Source organism: Lolium perenne, chromosome 7 (assembly GCF_019359855.2).
Source record: "Lolium perenne isolate Kyuss_39 chromosome 7, Kyuss_2.0, whole genome shotgun sequence".
Classification (NCBI taxonomy): Eukaryota; Viridiplantae; Streptophyta; class Magnoliopsida; order Poales; family Poaceae; genus Lolium; species Lolium perenne.
In genome coordinates, this window is record NC_067250.2 from 280,599,346 (window position 1) to 280,620,658 (window position 21,313).

A 21,313-nucleotide genomic window follows, 5' to 3' on the forward strand; every position below is an offset into this window, starting at 1 on the left:
GATAAATTAATTTCATTTAAATTATTGCCGAGTTTAATTCCTACACTATTTAGCTTGGAAGAAATAATAGGAGTCGAAAAAGAGAGGTAGGACTTCGAAACCGGGGACGTACCAGCACCATCCAAGTTCCGTACAGCTTTACGACGCATGGATGCATGATACTAGCTATGATATTCTCATCATGGATAGTCTAAAAAAGCTATGATTCCAAACTTAATTTGCTCGCGTCGTTGAGATCCACAATGCCTCTTTTCAATTTGTCAACTTGCTCGGTTCTGGAGCCGAGCCTCGTCGACTAGCATCAAGCACGTGAAAAAGCATGTGTTCTTCGATGAGAACATAGAATAATTCACGGTTTCAAATGCATGGCTGACTACCGCATCTCTCCGTCTTTGGAAGAAGCACGGCTATAGCCTATAGGAGCTCAACCTCCCCAGCAGAACTGCCCCCACCCATCACAGCAAACTCACAGAAGTCAAGCAAATGGAGGCGACGGTGCTCAGCGTGGGCAAGTCCGTGGTGAATGGAGCGCTTAGCTATGCCAAATCCGCCGTCGCCGAGGAGGTGGCTTTGCAGCTGGGTGTCCAACGTGACCAGGCATTCATCACAGATGAGCTCGAGATGATTCAGGGTTTCCTGATGGCTGCACACAAAGAGAAAGACGACGACAATGTAGTGAAGATCTGGGTGAAGCAAGTCCGGGACGTGGCCTACGATGTCGAAGATTGCCTACAGGTACGGTTGTTAGCACCTAAGAGCTTAATCAGCTGATTTTTATTGTTATCTTATCCTAATTATCAGCTAGTTTTGTTTGCACGGAAAATGCCCCATAAAAATGATTAACTCTCATATGAGAGAGGATTTCCAGAGCAGGTGCTCAAAGCGCACTCCTATCTACACTATCTATACTGCATCAAGATTCGAGCTAGATCTTTCTTTTCACTCTCAAAAATTTCTCATTTTTGTATCTCTCACACCACACAATCTTCAAACTTGATATTTTGCAGATCACTTAAACATAGTAATTAGAACGTAGGGAAAATATTTCGAATTATTTTATTTCATTATGTATATATTTTTTAAGAATTTATTTTGAATTTTAAAATTGCAAAAAAATCCGAACTATTTTCCCCCATTCTAATTCTTATTTTTGAGTAACTTGCAAAAAATCAAATCGAAATATTATATAACTTGAAAGATAAAAAAGACAAAATCAAAAAATAAGTAACAGGTGCACTCTCGCAGCTGCTCTATTCAACTTTTCCCTTGTCATATAAAGTTTGATAAATTTTCCATCCCGTGCATATTAATCATGACATCATACACTTTGTAAGTTTACTGGTCCTGTTGACTATCTGCTAAATTCAAAATCTTAATACCCATTTATCTGATCGGTATTCACAATGGAGCTGTCTCCATATACATTTGGAATATTTTGGTACTTAACCTTTGACATCCCTGACTCCAGGATTTCGCCGTTCGTGTTGACAAGTCATTCTGGTGGTGCATCCCTTCCACGCTACTAGACAGACGCAGTGTGGCCATGGAGATGAAGGAGCTTAGAGCCAAGGTAGAGGATGTGAGCCAGAGGAGTGCACGCTACCGTCTCATCAGAAGCTCTTTCCCCAAGCCTACAGGCACAGCCGAGCAGTCTACAATCAGCACTGAAGTACAACTTCAGATCGCTGAAGCTGCAGGCACTACACTGAAGGAATGTAACAAGGTGGATCTTTCTAAACTGATAACTGATGATGAAAATGACCATAGGGTGATCGCAGTGTTGGGAGCAAACAACGATTTTGGGGTGACGTCCATCATCAGATATGTCTATAACGATCAAGATGTCAAAGACATGTTTGAGTGCCGCGCCTGGGTAAAGCTGATGCACCCCTTCAATCCCAATGACTTCTTCATGGGCATGGTGAGACAGTTCTATGAGGATTTATGCGAAGGAACAGAAAAAGAAGCAAAAAGAACAGCTACAGGGGTGAAGATTTTGAAGCAGATGGCATCGCAAGACAATTTGGTTGATGAATTTAATCGTTATGTGACAGAGAAGAGGTATCTGGTTGTCATTACTGATGTATCTACCATAGAAGAGTGGGATTGGATCAAAACATACTTCCCAAGCAAGAAAAGGAGCCGGATTATTTTGTCCACGCAGAAGTTCGAAGTCGCTAGCTTGTGTATTGAGCACGGTTACACGGTATCAGAGATAGAGCAGCAGTGGTCATCTGATAAGGAATTTTTTGTCTTCTACAAGCAGGTAAATGACCTCTTCTTCAGATGCACTAGATGTATACACTCGAGTTTTTTTTTTAGATGTATACACTCGAGTAGATGGATCGATTCTACAATATACGCGTGATATATCCTAAGATTATTTGAATTCATATTACTGCCTCTAATCCAAATTAGTTGTCATAGTTCCAATGAATCTAGAAAGATTAAGTCAATTGCCTAAATCCGCGACATTAATTTTGATCAGAGAAAGTATCTATATTTATCTCCCGGAAAAAAAATAGTATCTGTGTTTATAGATATAAAATTACAGATTCCGTCTTCATACTAATTGCGGCAACTGTCTATATCAATGTCAATAATGTTAGCTCTGCCCGCGAAAAAGAAAACTGGCAGCTCCAAAACGAAGATATATATATTTTTTTGAAACGGGGACAAAATCTTTGCCCCATTCTATTAATTAAGAAGGAGTTCTACATGAATGACCATGCTAAACGAAAATGAAAAAAGGAATACAAGGGATCACTCTCCCGGCATGATTTCACCCAAACGCTTGGCACCCGCTAGCACCCAAAGTGCCGCCTCCTTTCTAATCTTTTCAATAATGACGAACGAGGTGGCACTCTTGTTTCGAAAGACCCTAGCATTACGCTCGCTCCACACCTCCCAAGTGACAAGAAGGGTTAGGGAGGCAATGCCCTTACGGTTGTTGGAAGAGCCCCCGCCATCATCTCCCACCACCCGGAGAAAGTGTAGTTGGACCAAACATGGTCGATGCCGTTAACGATCCCCAACCACTCGAAGATCGAGCGCCAAATACGAGTGGTGAAACAACAATGGACGAAGAGGTGGTCGCCGGTCTCCACACATTGTTTACAAAGAGGGCATAACCCACAATTTGGCCACCCACGTTTCGCCAATCGGTCGGCCGTCCAAACTCTATTTTGGCTTGCAAGCCAAGCAAAGAACTTGATTTTTGGTGGCGCCCACACCTTCCAAATAGTCTTGTGAAGTGTGGAGTAGGTGGAGCGATGTTAATATAACGCCGACCTCTAATTATTGACAAGAAGGGTTAGGGAGGCAATGCCCTTACAACAAAGATAAATATTTCCTTGTACTATAGGTATTCTAATTAATCCAACTATTAGTCCGTTTTTCTTAAAAAAGAATGTAACGCCGACCTCTGATTATTGATTAATGCAGGACTATTTCTATTGCTATGTTACCCATGTCTTAGAAAGTGCAAAGAACTGCAAAACATAGGAAACTCGAACCTTAAGTAGTGCATTAACTTCTTTCAATCAGTTCGTAGACATATTCGTTGTATAAGTTGACTGGTATACCCCCTCTGTTCACAACTATTTCTCTTTTTGGGTTTAGCCAAAGTCATACTTTGTAAACATTAAATAAATATTTTTTTAAAATTTTAATATATAATATAAATTATATTCCATTAGATTCATGATAAAATATATATTTATGTTATACGTACTTGGTATTATGAACATCGATACTTTTTCTTAAAATCTTGGTTAAACTTTATAAAATTTAACTTTATCTAAATAAAAAAAACAAAGGGTGTATTAGAACTGATGTGTACTTCCAGTTTCCAACAGACAAGGAGAGCAAGAGTACAGGAGAAACAGATGATTATTTTGACCTCGTCACAAAAGCAACATTTTGTTATTCCCAGTTTAATTACATTTTTCTAGGCTATAGTTCAGTCAGCAGCACCCTTCCTACTAAAAATCACACAAAAGACAGAGACACTTTGAGCTTCCAAATGTACGAGAGAAGGAGATGTAGAAAATATAGGATCCAAGAAATTCTCTTGTGTTTATTGTTACTAGTAAATTTGCACGTGTAACGCACGTCAAGTAATACAAATGAAAATCAAAAAGAATTATGAACTAAAAAAAGAAACACTATAATATTTATATTAGTTTGTAAATCTTTTCAAACAAGGAATCCTGCATTCCAAAGATGAAATCCTGCTTGAGTAAAGGACGCAACTAACATATGGTGGCGAGGCTTGATTCATGAGCTCTAGAAAATGGCATGCACAAGATGTATACAATCAAAATTCAAAATAATTACTTTTCCTTCCAAACAGTACATGTCATTATAAGCTCACTCAATTTGACTGAAAAGCATTTGATAATAATGTTAAACAATATACAATAATTTCATAAAATGTAGCCATGGTAATACTTGCTCGCGGCAAGTGTAGCTCTTTTCCCTTGAGATGTACCCAGGAGGATGACAACAAGAATGAGATACTCAACAAAACCTTGACTGCTTGAGAAGGGAATATAAAGCATTAGAGACAACAAGGAGATATTTAAAATCCATCTGACCATATAACCACAATGTTAGAACCATAGAGCATCGCAAACAAGTTAAAGTTTTACTAAAGCCAAAAATTTATCTTAATATAATTTTTTATGCTATAACTGCTCCATAATCAGTTTGTATTGAGGAGAAAATTATAATACTCGAACTGTACAAAGGATTGAAAATTTAATCCCTTATGATGCACTACAGGAGGATGTCACTTAAATTGAAGATGTGCAGCACAAGGTAGTTATTTAGGAAGATATCCGAAGGGAACCATATGTTTGTCAAATGCTAAATCTGACATATCAATTTCGGAGACAATAACCTTTTTTTTGCTAGTTATGATCTGCTCAATCATGCATGGTCCTGCTATATATACTATGTATAAGGCAACAAGGTTGCCATGCATTACCCATCACTGCTATTATCCCTGTGTCAAGTAGTGATATACCTTCATGTAGCATGACTTGGCCCCTCCACAAGCTTCCTCAACAAAACAGAGAGAATAATTACTTCGTTCATTTCCATATATCGAGGTCACATCCAGAGGTGACAGTGCATCTTGTAAGCCGCGTTCTTAGTCCTTGAATTATTTTCTTGCACTGAGAGCATCCCCACTCGTTGGCGCCCCCCACGCCCAAATCCGGCAAAATTTTCGTCCGGATTGGATGAAGTTTTGGCGTGGGGAGCGCCGAAGTTCCAGCCGTCCCCCCGGCAGGAAACCCCCAACCTCGACCATTTGACATATTTCAAACAAATTCAACATAAAATTTAACAAGTTGGGCAAACAAGAGGACGAAAATTGCTGAAACAAATTCGGCGATAACAGTACAATGTTTAACAAGTGCTGAAACAAATGAAGCACACAAATTTCACAATTTTTCAAACAAATTAAGACAGACTAGTTGGCGTCGGCGTTGGCGTTGCCTCGGAGCCTCCATATGTGCTCCACCAGATCATCTTGCAGCAGCTGGTGCATTGTAGAGTCTCGAATCTCCTGGCGCATAGCAATGAAGGCGGCCCATGATGGAGGCACCTGGTGATTTGGCTGTGCAAGAGGACCCTCTCTCTCATATGGTGCTTGTTGCTCAGCCAGAGGAACCGGATGCTTTCGCTCATCTTCAATAATCATGTTGTGTAGGCACACACAGCAGTTCATCACCTCCCACATCTGATCTTTGGACCAAGTCATAGCGGGGAACCGGACGACAGCAAATCTCTGCTGTAGGACACCAAATGCTCGCTCGACGTCTTTTCGGCAAGCTTCTTGTTTCTTGACAAACTCGCAAAGTTTGGGGGTGCTAGGGTTGGAGATCGTCTTCACAAATGTTGCCCACTTTGGATAGATACCGTCTGCAAGGTAGTATCCTTTGTTGTAGTGCCGACCATTGATCACATAGTCCACCGGGGGAGCATGACCCTCAACAAGCTTGGAAAAGACCGGGGAGCAGTTTAGGACGTTGATGTCATTGTTGGATCCAGGCATACCAAAGAAAGAGTGCCAAATCCAGAGATCATGGGTAGCCACAGCTTCAAGTATCACAGTGCAGCCTTTTTTGTGACCCTTGTACATTCCCTGCCACGCAAACGGACAGTTCTTCCATTGCCAATGCATGCAGTCAATGCTTCCAAGCATCCCTGGAAAACCCCTAGCTTCATTTGTTGCAAGGATCCTCTGAGTGTCTTCGACAGTGGGTGATCTCAAGTAATAGTCCCCGAACACTGCTATGACGGCCCTGCAGAACCGGTAGAAACAATCAAGGGCGGTGGACTCCGCCATCCGAAGATAGTCATCTGCAGTATCACCGGGAGCTCCATACGCCAGCATCCTCATAGCCACTGTGCACTTCTGCAGTGACGAAAATCCAACCAAACCAGTGCAATCCGCCTTGCATCTGAAGTAGGGATCAAAGTCTCGGATGGCATACACAATTTGCAGAAATAGCTTTCTGCTCATCCTGAAACGACGCCGGAAAACATTCTCACCGTGCAATGGATTGTCGGCGAAATAGTCGGCGTACAACATGCAGTAGCCCTCCATTCTCTGTCTCGGCTTGCACTTCCGGCGACCTGGTGCCGACCCACCACGTCGACCAGTTGCCAGTCCGGCGTACATGCTTGCCAAGCAACCGAGGATCATCATGTGCTCGTCGTCTTGGGCGGCTGCTGCCATCTCTTCTTGCATAAGCTCGACGAACATCTGCTCCTCCTCTTCGTCCGAGTCCATGGCCGGCGAGGCAAATGGACGAACACCTGACGGGCGTGGTCGAGGCAACCCGAGCCGCGAGCGACGACGACCAAGCAGGCCGGAAAACAGGCCGGCGGAAGAGCAGCCAGATAGGCCGTCGTCCAAACACGGCGGAATATAGGCGGGTGGGGAAGGAGTGGCGGCGCAATCTGGGCAACAAGCCGGCGGGGTGGTGCCGGCGGCGAGAGAGATACGAGGGGTGGGGGAGATTTTGAGCGACGTGGCGGTGGGGTTCGTGCGTCGAGTCACCGACAGATCGGGCCCTTCCCCGCTTTTCACTCGTCCGGAGTCCCCGAGAGCTCCCCGGGGGGCCGGGGGTGGCGTGGGATCGCCGGATGGATTAAGGCCCAAATCCGGACGAAAACGAGGAACCGGGGGCGCGACTGGGCCGAATTTCGCCGTCCGGATGGAAAAAACGTCGCTCGGGGGCCTCGTCGGGGGGACGAGTGGAGATGCTCTGACTAAGATGTCCAGAATGTAGTCAAAGAGGAGTAGGACAGACCCATCAGGATGGCCTGGACAGGAAATCCTTCACCATGGAGTTTGCTTTTGATGTCGCCGCATGCCTATAGCAGCACCAAATGCTTCCTCACCATAAAGTGTACCGCCAAAGCGAGGACGTCATCTGCTGTAGAAAAACCGTTTAACCTGGGGAGGAATCAAACAATCTCTTCCTTGCGAGTTGCGAGCCTTCATATTTTTTTGATAGCAAATGTACAGCAGAAATCTAGTAGGAGTACTATAGCTGAAGTATGTCTGCAATAAGTACAACATGATGGGAGCGCAACATGCAGTGTGGCACCGGAGCCAGGGCGGGCCGAAAAAGCAATGCGGCGGCACAGGCCAGGAAGGCCGAGGAGTCATGCGGGGGCGAGCGAGCGGTCGTAGAGCGCGACCTGCGCATGGATGGCATGAGCACGACGGCACCCCACGGCTGCAAGCTCATCCGTGCGCACGCCGACAGCTGCAGCTGGCATCCCCCCTTCCGGTCCTTCGATGAAAGCCCACATATACGATTCAAATTTAATTTTCCAACAGCACTTTCTTACCTTTATAAGTAGTAGAGATAGAGATGACTCTTGTAGCAGAAATTCAATTCAGCTCCCGGGTGCGTTTGCTCCCTCTAGCAAAAAATCTTATTTCGAAGTGTTAAAAAAATTTGACAAAAAATTCTACATATACATCTTCATAATATATGTGCGTTCGTCAAGTTTCAAGGAAAACCAATATTTTTTGTGGACTATGTAAAAAAGAGAAATTTTATCTTGTAAAAAACATTATTTCTAGCACTGAGTTTTATCTTTTTACACACATCACATGATAAGTCGATTTTTTATGAAACAACTTTGTAAGCGTGTAGCATGTGAAGATGTACGCGCGAATTTTTCGTTCCAATTTTTTTGAAATTCAAAATGTGTGTAAGATGCATTTTAAACTAAAGGGAGCATATGCTCCCATGTTCCAAAACATCACTCTCGGGTATATATAGAAGTACATGTGGAATAGACTTATATACAAGTAGATGAATCCTAGTCTATCTCCAAAGTCCGTACGTTATTCTATCATTTTTTCTCAGTCGTAGTGGGGGTGAAGCTAACGTTGGCGAGAGATTTAATGTCTCGCGCTTCTGTCGCCTTCTCCGCCTTATCATCATCAACACCCTTATGGGTCCTTCTCTTTCCTCCGAGCCACAGCTGGAGTGTCATAGACATAAGTGATGACATAGATGGTGTTGACTAGAGTTGTTGCCGATGTGTAGCTGTAGACATCGAGGTAGCTGACCGTGATGTATCGGCGGTCAAGGTAGTTGTGGTTGATGTAGTACTCGTCGTAGTTGGTGTAGCCGCGATCCCCTTAATAAATTGTGCGATTTGGTTTTTCTTTTATGAAGTTGCTATTGTAGAAGAGGCACCTTGCATATGTGAGAAGGTGGATTAACGAGGCATCTTGCTGATGTCAGAGAACGCGGTCGTAGATGAGACATACAATTTTGCCAAGACTAGAGGAAGCTCACCAAACACAACGATTGCCAGAACCATGTGTGACGTGTATGGGCTATTACAATAGTGATGTCAATGTGTATATGCAGTCTCAACCATCGAACGCGGTCGATGCCGTTGTTGGTGTCCTGTTGCGTCTTGTAGAAGTACCGTCAGAGAACATGTATCCATCCATGTGGACGATGTTACGACGGCGGTGTGTTGATGAGAATGTTGATGCATAACATGTCGATATAGACCTTGGTGATGATGTGTCGACGATGCTAGAGCAGCAGGCTTACGTCGCACAATGCGTCCCTTGAGCAACGATGGTGTCGATGCAGTGCCGCACATGAAGTCGACGAAAAATTGTATCTCTTTCCACACCTACCAAGTGTGTGATGGTGCATCTTGATGTCATTTCTCGTACATGTGCTCGCCGAAGATCTTGTAGCTCGTAGCGTGACATAGTCGTAGTCCTACAACTCGATCTCGTGGTTTGGCTTGGTATTGTTCGGCTTGCTTCAGTGCAGATTGGTACGACGATGTTGACAGCGTGCCGGTGCGTGGATGGTCTATGGAGTCGGCTTTTGCTAATATAGAACATGCACGGCGTAAATTCGTACTTAGAGGGTTCATGTTTTTTTTGAAGGAACCCGACGGTGGATATAGGTGGATACAAACTTACAAGAAGGACCGAAGAAGAAAACAAAAATACAACTAGATACCTATTTTTAGCACTGAAGACCCTAGAACAAAAAGATAAAAAAGCAATGAGGTCCTGGTCCTATTCTTGCACAAGAAGATCCCGCCTCCTCCGTGCTAAAAGTTGGAAAATTGAGAGAGAGTGAGGAGAGAGGATGAGCCGGTAAGTAGAAAAGAGGTGGAGAAAAAGTGGTATGAGTCAGGTTGTGAGGACCATTGCATGTGATATCTTAGACTGTTGTGGTTGATTCTACCTTCCATTTTTTTTTCTTTACCTACGTGGAAACCTGAGGCAGTAGGTAGGTGTTGTCTCCATTGTCCATGCCATCAGGTGCTTATGTTCAGTTCCATGTGAAGGCATATCTTTTTCTGGAGGCTCAAGTCCTGTGCACACACGCTTGCATTGCATAAAGAGCCGTGATTCCTTGGAGTCATATCTCAAAGAATTGAGGATTTTACTTGCAGCTAATTTGACGAAAATGCTAAACTGATCTCAGGCTCACCTGTACTCAATATCTAGGCCACTCAGCTGATTGGTCCATAGTATAGGTGCAGCTGAGCTTGGGAGCAAAAACGGTCCATGCCCCTAATTTGATATAATGTAACGATTAAAATTGAATCTAAATAACTGATTTGGTTTTTGATTGAGACCGGGTGGGACTGCGCCACCAGGGATAGGAGACTAATCACTCCGGGAACAGCATGATGAGAAAGTGATGGATGAACCTAGAATTGGTGTCATGAGGCTAACCGTTCGAGTACGATGTAGAAAATATAAGAATCTAGAATTTTTTATATTAATTACAATAATCCTCGTATAGTGTATATAGAAATACACAGAGGGAAAAGATAGAGTACAAGTAAATGAATCCTAATCTATCTGTGAAGTCCATCTATTATTCTGATAGGGCACACTTTGAACTATTCCCTAAACTCGCGTACATAAACTTAACTGGAAATAATCCCAGGTGCACATAAGTTCATACATAAAAGCCTTCCTGCCTCCTGGTTGATCCAGGTACTGTTTACGCGTACGTGAACAGTGTCAGCATTTTTAACTTTTTGGATCTTTTTCATTTATTTTAACAGTAAATTTTTAAAGTTTATGGTAGTAAATTGAAGTGTTTGATAGTAGCTTTTCGTAGTAAATTTGTCGGTAGACACATTCAACTTTCAAATTAATATTTATGTTTTTGGTATGTTTAAAAAATCTTGCTCGGCCGTACGTAACATTTTTCAACTGGTGTGCCTTCTCCTTGCTCCGTGCACTGTGGTACTGGCATGCTAACATCTTTTTTTCTCCATCACACTACTATCGTCTAGTGCTTTTGTCCAAATTACCCTTCATCGCATCACGATTACCGCTTATTCTTAAGATGTTTCAAGCAAGTGATTTTGCACTTTTATCCTTTCTATCTTTCCAGGTAGAAGAGTTTAACCTTTCACTTTTCCCCCTTGTTCCCGCAGTTGTGATCCCTATTAAGGAAAAATATCTTGTATTACCACTTTTATGTTTCTTCAGCAGCACTTCTGATAACCCATATTTAGTAGTCATTTTAAAAAAATTTAACAACCAATGTAACACTAAAGGGCGCGGCGTGTCGCCACAACAAACTTAGTCCATCATTTAAAGACACCAAACTTAGTCCAACAACCGTATGGCCAAAATATTTTAAGAAACTTCCTAGTCCTTCATTTAAAGACACCAAACTTAGTCCATCAACCGTATGGCCAAATGTAGAAGCGGTAAACCAAAAGCAGAGAACTGTTCAGATAGAAGGTGTATATTCCTAAATGTTGATTGCTGCTTCTGTTCAGGTAGATACCAAAGAGGAAGGCAAGCCCAGCATTGGCACAACAGCTGATATCGCAAGTGCTAGTTCAATTGAACCAGTGGCATCTGCCTCCCACGATGACCAGCTTATCGATCGGGGAAAAGCAAAAGGTGAGGTTATAAAATTAATCCATGAAGATGGCCTTCTCATAGCTATTTGTGGAATGGGAGGTGTAGGAAAAACCACTCTTGTGAGAAGTGTCTATCAACAGGAACTTGGTGAGAGGTTTCAGAGGCGTGCTTGGTTAACCATGTCTCGTTCTTTCGAAGATCAGGAGTTCCTTGGAGAACTGATCCGGCAACTAAGCCGTGAAGAGAGAGGAAATGCTGACAAGCTGCGAACTGATTCAGGCACAGAACATAAATCTGGGAAAGAGAAAGAGAGAACACCGTTTGAAAAATTGGCAAAAACTTTGTCAGAACAGAAATGCCTCATTGTGTTGGACGATCTATCATCCATTGTGGAATTGCAGTGGATATTGGGGCTCTTGTTGAACTCAAGAAATAATTCAAACCGGATTATTGTCACTACACGGAATAGAATGTTGCTAGAAGCAGTTGAAAACAAACAAATATACAGTCTCGACTTGCTAAATGAAATGGAAGCTCTTGACCTATTTGAAAAGAAGGTACGGAAACCTGTAACATTAAGCGACTCTATTATATATATTCTCGTCAATTTCGAATGTCACGTTTCAGAATTTTTTTTCTTAAGAGGTGGTATGATCCGAGATTAATCTGGAAATTTTATACCTATAAAGCTATATACGTATTCTGAATAAATAGTTTCTTTTCTTTTTATTATTCTTATTAGCAAATAAAAACGGATAACATTGTCACTGAACCTAAGCCTACTCGACAAGCCATGCATATATACAACACGAACAGTCTATTTATATTACTTGCTCCTAGCTGTGCCGCACATGAGTAGATCTGTAATATCAAGCACGTCAGTGGTCCTCTATGACACAAGTGCTTGCCCCTGATGCAATCATGCGCCTAAGCTCCCATATGGCCTTATTACATGACGCAGTTCCTCCATATATGGCATATGATAACTCGTCCAAGAGAGTTGACTTTGGGCCGCGACGGAGCCCTATCTGCCGCGGGTGGCTAGTCTTCCACCAATGCCCAACAGGGCGACCACGCAAACGCGGCGCAAATATGCGGCACGTTTGCGTCTCCGCCGACTGCGCCGCGCCGTGCACTACAGGAATGGCCGGCTATGCCGACGGCCACCACATACGCCGAGGGCTTTTTATCGGGGCCGTCGGCGTATGACCCGGCACGGCCAGCCAGCCCGCCAGACCCTCGGCGTATTGTTGCCGTCGGCGTAGCGAAGTCTACGCCGAGGGCAGCCCTCGGCATATATTTGGCCCTAGGCGTAGACAGGGCTACGCCGACGGCCACCCTCGGCATAGACATTTTTAAAATTTGTCTAATTTTGTAAAAATCATAACTAATTCATACAATGTCAGAAAAATGCGTATGAGGTATCAAAATGTTCAGAAAAACATTCTCTATCCGTTTATGTCAAAATCATACATATTTGAATCATGTACAGTACCATGTTAACATAGTAACAATTCAAACACTTTCTTATATGTCCTCGGTTCCCGTTTTGGGCAGATGGCAATTTAAACGAAGTCAGAAAATCCCGCGGAGCCGCATGGCGTCATTTTATGTGTCCTAGTAACCACTCCAAAAGACGGAATTGGGATACGGCAGTTATTTTGGAATACCCTTCACGAACAGGGCTATCAAGTCCGGAGTTCTATGGCTTTTAGGGAAAATGAGTAGGAAACAGCCCGTGACACCGCATAGTTTGTCGGAACGAGACCATATTTGGCACGTGCGTGGTCCCTGAGATGGGAAGCAAGGCCCCGGAAGCAGATTTCCAATCCGACCCATGGGCGATGGTTTTTTCATTTTAGGGGTGCCAAAACGGGTTTTTTTTGTGAAGCAGCTACATGAGGCGTATTTTTGTATTGCGCGAGACCTCCGCGTAGTAGTAGGACAACCTCCGCACCATATATCATATGCCATATGTGCGTGCTAGCTATCTGGGAATCCCTGCGGCTTCCTGCTGTGTCCCGCCGAATCCGCCGGAAAGTGACTGGATTTGAACTAGGGGTACACTTTCCGTCACTCAATAAATTCCGGGAAAAATGTTTTTAGATCTACAACACATCATTTTATGTGCTAAATTTTTTCCGTTTAGCGCGATGGTGAACGGGTGCACCAGCACGCCCGGTACAGCCATACCGCATCTCCGTGGGCGCCCGTTTTGGCCGGATGGCAATTTAAACTAAGTTAGAAAATCCCTTGGAGCCGCATGGAGTCATTTATGTGTCCTAGTAACCACTCCAAAAATTAGAATTAGGAGACAACAATTATTTTGGAAAACCCTTCACAAACAGAGCTGTCACGTCCGGAGTTCTATGGCTTTTAGGGCAAATGAGTAGGAAACGGCATGTGACACCGCATAGTTTGTCGGACCGAGGCCATATTTGGCACATGTGTGGTACCTGGGATGGGTAGCAAGGCCCCGGGAGCGGATTTCCAATCCGACCCATGGGCGATGGTTTTTTCATTTTCAGGGTGCCAAAACGGGTTTTTTTGTGAAGCAGCTACATGGGGCGTATTTTTGTATTGCGCGAGACCTCCGCGTAGTAGTAGGACACTGCCTCCGCACCATATATCACATGCCATATATGCGTGCTAGCTATCTGGGAATCCCTGCGGCTTCCTGCTGTGTCCCGCCGAATCCGTAGGAAAGTGACCGGATTTGAACTAGGGGTACACTTTCCGTCGCTCAATAAATTCCGGGAAAAATGTTTTTAGGTCTACAACACATTACTTTATGTGCTAAATTTTTTCCGTTTAGTGCGATGGTGAACGGGTGCACCAGCGCGCCCGGTACGGCCATACCACATCTCCGTGGGGGCCCGTTTTGGCCGGATGGCAATTTAAACTAAGTTAGAAAATCTCTTGGAGCCACATGGCGTCATTTTATGTGTCCTAGTAACCACTCAAAAAATTAGAATTAGGATACGACTATTATTTTGGAAACCCTTCACAAACAGAGCTATCACGTCCGGAGTTCTATGGTTTTTTGGGCAAATGAGTAGGAAACGGCTTGTGACACCGCATAGTTTGTCGGAACGAGGCCATATTTGGCACGTGCGTGGTCCCTAGGAAGGAAGGCATGGCCCCGGGAGCGGATTTCCAATCCGACCCATGGGCGATGGTTTTTTCATTTTCGGGGTGCCAAAACGAGTTTTTTTTGTGAAGCAGCTACATGGGGCGTATTTTTGTATTGCGCGAGACCTCCGCATAGTAGTAGGACACCGACTCCGCACCACATATCACATGCCATATGTGCGTGCTAGCTATCTGGAAATCACTGCGGCTTCCTGCGGTGTCCCGCCGAATCCGCTGGAAACTGACCGGATTTGAACTAGGGGTACACTTTCCGTCGCTCAATAAATTTCGAGAAAAATATTTTTAGGTCTATAACACATCACTTTATGTGCTAATTTTTTTCCGTTTAGCATGTTGGCGAACGGTGCACCAACGCGTCCGGTACGGCCATTTCGCATCTCCCGAGGGGGCCGTTTTGGCCAGATGGCAAGCTGGACGTCATATTTGGATTACTCTAATTTTTAGGTTCAAATGATGATATGGATGTTATATTTAGATTCCTCTCATTTTTCTGATCGATTTAGACATATTATTTGTGGAATTTCGATTTTTCGATTTAAAGATATTAATTATTCAATATTAAATAGAAAAAACCAAAAAATAAAATCATTTTATTGTTATTTGAATTCAATATTATTATTCATTGTTACTTATATATTCATTGTTGTTTACTTAAGTAATTGTTTGGAATTCAAAATAAAGAGTTGTGACATCACGGTACAAGGGTTAATAGGGTTGATAGGCTATTATTATCAGTAAGGTGTCAATTCTTTAAGGGAAGCTCATCCGAATGGAACCAAGAAGTTAAGCGTGCTGAGGTTGGAGTAGTGTGAGGATGGGTGACCGGCCGGGAAGTTTAATCATGATTGTAATTTGACCTAGGATTAAGTGTACTTAGAGTTAAAAGTGTATGGGTGAAAGGTAAATAAGAAAAAAAATGGTAAAAAAAAAATTAAAATTTGAAAAAATTTAAAACTCTATGCCTACGGCAAAGCCCTCGGCATATAGAAAAAATTATTTTTTTTCGAATTATTTTTTTTTAATTTTTTTTGGAAAAAAGAAAATTTAAATTTTTCAAATTTGTATGCCGACGGTTTTGCCGTCGGCGTAGCGTGCTACGCCGAGGGCCGGGCTACGCCGACGGCAATATTGTCTATGCCGAGGGACCTATACGCCGACGCCATACGCCGAGGGCTGCCGTCGGCGTAGCCTACGCCGAGGGCCAGACGTGGCTACGCCGAGGGCAGCTGGCCGTCGGCATATGCGTCCATTCCTGTAGTGGTGCCAGCGACCCTGGCTAGATCGGCGAATAAAAGTAGAGCAATTGCCGGGGTGGTCAACCGCCAGGGTGGCAACCGCGCCGATCGACCCGCCAACCACCGGAATGGAGCGCCGAACCTTCGCGGAAGAGCAACCGCAGGTCTCTTCGTTATACACGCCGCCATTAGTCCCCGCTGAATATAACCCCTGTACCTGCTGTAATTCACGCCCAACCTGCTGCCATTCTTCTTCTTCTCCAACGCCGGCTAGCCACCATGAGCAACATGTTGTTACCATCGGACACATACAGTGAGGGGAAGCCGCCAGGATGGCGGCATTGGTGGGATAGGGCTGCAACGCCCAGCAACCCTAGCTCCCCGCTGACGGAGGGCGAGGAGGAGGGAGGAGCCGTTGGCCTCGACGGCCAGGAGGAGGAGGACTCCGACGCCAACTGGGCACGGCTGGAGGCGCCGGAGGCGGCGGCAAGGAAGGAGGCAAAGGCCCAGGCGAGGGCGCAGGAGCGGGCGGAACGTCATCGTCCGTTCACCGACGACGAGGAAGACCCCATTGACCAGTCGTCGGACTGGAACTCAAGCTCGTCGGACGTGTCGACCGGCAGTACCTCTTCGGAGGAGGAAGTGACAAGCAGGAGGCGCGTCCGTGAGGACGACGAGACGGGGCCTTCTAACACGAATTAGTTTAAAATTTGTTTGTTTTTTATTTTGTTCTCTAGTTTGTATGTTAAATATGTTTGAACTTGTTCGATTCGAGAAAGCATGACATGATCAGTACAACTTGTTTTCGCGTTTGTTCTCTATGCTCTTTCAAAGATTCATTACAACCGATGTAGAAACTGGAGGGTTCTTCAGAGAAGGAAAAGAAGAAGTAGTTTGGGGTCTCCAAAATGCGCCGGACTGCTGGGGGTGCCCCTGACGCAAACGGACAATTTGCGCCTCGCGGTCATTTCCGCGCCTGTCAGGCGACGCAAACTGACGCTCGCGGACAATTTGGGCGTCCGAAATACGTCGCCCCGTTGGAGATGCCCTAAGAAAAACACGGGTGGGCATGGTGCGAGCGGCAGCGGGGCACCTTCCTGATGGTACCGCGTGTCCTCCTAAGGGCACGTACAGTGAGATGATGTCAGCCTTCCCTTAAAGGTTCGACGTTAGATTTTTTTCTAGTTGGAGGAGAGAGAATGAAGAGAGAGAAGGTTGTCTTCCCTTAGCTAAAAGATCATCTCAAAAAAAAATGGAGGACTATTTTCTCCATTGTATCACAGATGTCTTCCCTACCAAAATTTAATTATTAATATTAATTGGTAGAGATGGCTATAAGAAATAATGCATTATATGATGTATGTATATTTCCATCTCTAAGGCTGGTGCCAACGCACCGCCCCGCTCCCGCCCCGCCACGTCAGCTTTTGGCCCACTCTCACCCCACTCTCACTCCACTCTCACCACACGGTGCCAATGCATGGGCTATAGTCCCCACTCTCACTTCTCTCTCCTCCACATCACCATTTCTTTTCCACATTAAGTTATTTCACTCGATTTTGTTTAGACATTCAAAATAATGCAAGAAAATATTTTATTCAACTTAAAATATTTCGGATTACATAATAATTAATAAATTGCATAATAAATATTAAAAATTACATAATAAATAAAAATTCTACTCTTCTTCCTCTTGTTCCTGCTCCTCCTCCTCGTCGTCATCATCTTCCAGACCAAGCTCTTTTTCCACCATCTTCATGGCCTTCGCATGTTTGCGCTTTTCTGCTTCGTTCATGTCGACGGTTGATCGGTCTTTCATTTTGTTCCATTGCTTGAATAGCTTAGCCTTCACTAAACTCTTCATCATGTTACTCATCGCGAAGGATTTACTTCCTACCTCACTGCTTGATGAGGTTTCCTTCCCCTTCCTCCTGCCCTTACGAACCGCGGCCTTGGCCCTATCGCGGCCCATTGGACGCTCTTCCTCCGTGTCGCCTGTCGCGTCGCTAGAGCTGAACTCACCATCAGGTCCTAGACGGATTCTCTTGGAACTGGAGTCGGTTCCACTACCAGGACCATGTTGTCCTTTCCACTTCGCTTCATTTTTTACAGCATTCCACCAGTGGAGCTTTCTGAACGGCTGAGTCACTCTTTTGTCTGCGGCGTACCTCTCCATTGCCGCCTTCATGACCATATCATCGTCTGCTCCACTCTGACGCATATTTGTTTCTTGGATGTGGTATGCATTGAACAGGGACACCTCCTTGTTGTAGGTGTTCCAATGATCCTTCAGCTGCTTCGAGGTCCGATGACGGGAAGGATCCGCGGTAGAGTTGAAGGTTGCAGCTATCCCACCCCAAAAACTAGTGCCGGTCTTGCAATTACCGGCAACAGAGTCCTTGGAGTTAAAAAGCCAAGCATTAACCTACCCCGAAATAGATATTGTTAGTGACAAATCCTAGCAAGAACCAATAATGCAATAAATATGTGATGGGTTTGTAAAGTACCAGTTTCTCCTCTTCCTGGACAGTCCAGTCAAGCCTCTTTGCACGCGGTGGTACGATTGTTTCCGCGGCATTGGACTCGGAGCTTGGAGCTTCGGAAGGTGGTGGGGGGTACGGACCATATGGCGCGTATGGATACGGAGGTGGAGGGTATGACCCGTACGAAGGTGGTGGGTACGGGGGTACAGTGCCACTCCCGCTACCTACAGGTGGAGCATTTGGAGGTGCTTGGGGGTATGGATACGGAGGCGGAAGAAATGAACCATATGGCCCCGGAGGCGCCGGAGGTGGAGCGTATGAGCCATATGGCCCCGGAGGTGGTGCGCCGGGGGACCATAAAACTCGGGGAATCGGCGAAGAAGCTACATTGGTGCGACGATGTGTCGGAGAGACACCTTCGAGGTCTATTGGTGACCCGTCTTGCATCAGATCCGTGAACGTGGTGAAATCTGGTGGAGTCCAACCGGACATGGTGGAGAAGTTGAGAGAGGGAAGGTGATGAATGGAGATGAGATGGGTGTGGAGTGTGAGTGAAAAATATGGGGGTATATGGGGGTATTTATAGGGGTGGAGCTGAAAATTTGAACCAGCAACGGCTAGCTGACGTGGACCAATCGCGTCGCGCCACGTCAGCTAGCCGTTGGGCACTCCCGCCCCACTCCCGCCCCGCTCCCGCCCACTCTCGCCCGCATCCAGCCCGCCTCCCGCCCCGCTCCCGCCCACTCTCGCCCGCCCTACCGCCCGCCTACCTCCCGCCCCAGCCCGCCATCGCGCCGCCCCGCCTCCCGCCCCACTCCCGCCTCCCTCCCGCCGCCAACGCGGGCGCCAGCCGGCGGGAGCGGGCGCTACCGCCCGGGCGCCCCGCCGGCGCCCTCCCTCCCTCCGTCCCGCCCGCCTCCAGCCCCTCTCCCGCCCCGCCCCGGGCGGTAGCGCCCCGGCTGCCGCCCGCGTTGGCACCAGCCTAACTGATGTGGTGAGGTAAGGGAAAGCATGCTTTCTCTACAATTGTAGATGCCCTAAGAACGGTGTTAGACGTGCCACTGTTTTTGGGGAGATATGGATAACCAAAATCATCGAAACATTTGACTCCTATTAGTTATATCGACGGTATCTTGTGTTTAATACGACTTAGTCATAGAATAATTATGTTGTTCTGGATAATAAACATATTCTCTGTTACTTGGATTCCTTTGTCATGTTACACATTTTTCACTCCAACTTGGGTCTTTACTACGGTTCTGGAGCATAAATATTTTTTCAAAATAAGGAACATTCCCTGGCCTCTGCATCGAAACTTTGCAACATACGTGCCATATAAATTTTTTTTTCACTTCAAAACCCAGCCATAATATCAAGTACTCAAATTCCATGGCCATATACTTTTCATAGTGGTACTTTCCAAGTAAATATTTTTTCCCAATTTTAATTCTATATATGGAAGCAAAATATTACAAGGTTTTTTTTTCTTTCCGAAATGGGATATACCCCGCCTCTGCATCAATAGATGCACACTGCCTTTTATTTAAGCAAGTCAAAATATCTCAAAGTTTACATCTCATGGATTAGAGAAGACCGATACAAAAATCAACCATCTGAACAGAAAAAGACAGTAACCTAGTCTACTAATAGGCGGCCTGGCAGAAAATATCCTGTGCATCCATCTCTAGCCGGTTGCACCCAGCAACCATGCATTTCCGTTGATCCGGCAGGGATAGAAAACGTCATCCAGTGTGTTGCCGTATGGATAACCTGCAAAAAGTTTGTAAATTTTTTTCCCGTTAAAAACAATATCGTTTCTACAGTTCTAAATTGACCAACAGAAAGCCAAACTGCCAATACGAATCTTGGCTTTAGTTTTCTTATCGATACCGTTAAGCTAATTATCAAACATATTTGTTATATTAGTTGGCCTGTTACAAGGTAGTATGCCATCACATTTAATCTAGACCTTTAGATAAAAAGGAATGGGCAATCCTAATAGTCCGACAACATCTTACGAGGTGGTATGGCATAGAGATTATAAAGAATTTTGTACACTTATAAAGCCATATTTTTCGATAAAGGACGCTTTATTACTCAAAATATTCAAGCATTACACTCAGCCTCTACATAACTAAGATGCACATAGCCGTTCAAGTATCAAGTCTGAAGAAAAATATAAAAGATCGATCGAAAGAGCCAAACAAGACTATGCTACGTTGGCTTCAATCCGCCTAATATGCAGCCACCCATGTCGGAAAATAAACTCCTTGGCTGTATTCACCAACCGTGTAGACATCTTCATAAAGAGGTCTTGGTCCTCCAAGCGCTGAAGTGGCGACCATGAACGGAACAAAGCAGTACATCGGTAAATGACCTGCATGAGAGAAGAATTCTTGTTCTTGAAAACCTTGTCATTTCTACATAGCCATAGCGTCCATACGACTGCAATCGCGCCCACTCTGTAAGCTTTTTATACCTAGTATCTACCCTATTTAGCCAGTTGCCAAACATATTTACAACGCTACAAGGCGGGTATAAGGTAGAACCCATCTGAATGATTGACAATATAGATCTAGCAAACCTACAGTTGAAAAAAAAATGTTTTATTGTCCCATCTTGATGACAGAAAACACATTTCTTACAACCGTGCCAGTTGCGTTTAACTTACAAAGCTATATACATACAATGAATAGATAGTTCGTTTTCTTTTATTACTTATTGGCAAATAATGGGTAAACAGCCAGCCAACCTAAGCCTACTCAACAAGCCATGCAGATATACAACACGGACAGCATAGTTTTTTACTAGTATGGTACCACATGTGTATTGCAACAGTAATACATACATGTAGTTCTATCATATATGATTTCTTTTTCTTTTCTTTTTTCTTCACTTACTTATCTATTGTTTGTTGTACTCTGCCAGTCATCTTGGGGTTTTTTCTAATATTCAAAGAAAAAGTACATATAAGTTACTTTTTTGAACTAGTTATATGCTGCAAGTGATTGCTTTTGTTCTTATTC

The 21,313-nt window shown here is 44.5% G+C and overlaps 1 protein-coding gene across 1 annotated transcript; it reads left to right on the forward strand.

The window, feature by feature from the left end:
- Nucleotides 1-483: 483 nt before the first annotated feature.
- On the forward strand, nt 484-11,852 carry LOC127315238 (disease resistance protein RPP13-like). The gene is made up of 5 exons (XM_051345741.1): nt 484-735; nt 1,469-2,266; nt 11,329-11,460; nt 11,557-11,695; nt 11,818-11,852. The coding sequence occupies exons 1-5, from the start codon at nt 484-486 to the stop codon at nt 11,850-11,852; spliced, it is 1,356 nt and encodes a 451-aa protein (XP_051201701.1).
- The last annotated feature ends 9,461 nt before the right edge of the window (nt 11,853-21,313 follow it).

Excerpts from the sequence above, each read along its gene's own strand:
- LOC127315238 (XM_051345741.1), top strand. The coding sequence starts at position 484 with ATGGAGGCGACGGTGCTCAGCGTGGGCAAGTCCGTGGTGAATGGAGCG. Across the intron at positions 736-1,468 it reads ATGTCGAAGATTGCCTACAG|GATTTCGCCGTTCGTGTTGA; the intron begins GTACGGTTGTTA and ends CCCTGACTCCAG. Across the intron at positions 11,696-11,817 it reads CAAGCTGCGAACTGATTCAG|TGGATATTGGGGCTCTTGTT; the intron begins GCACAGAACATA and ends GTGGAATTGCAG.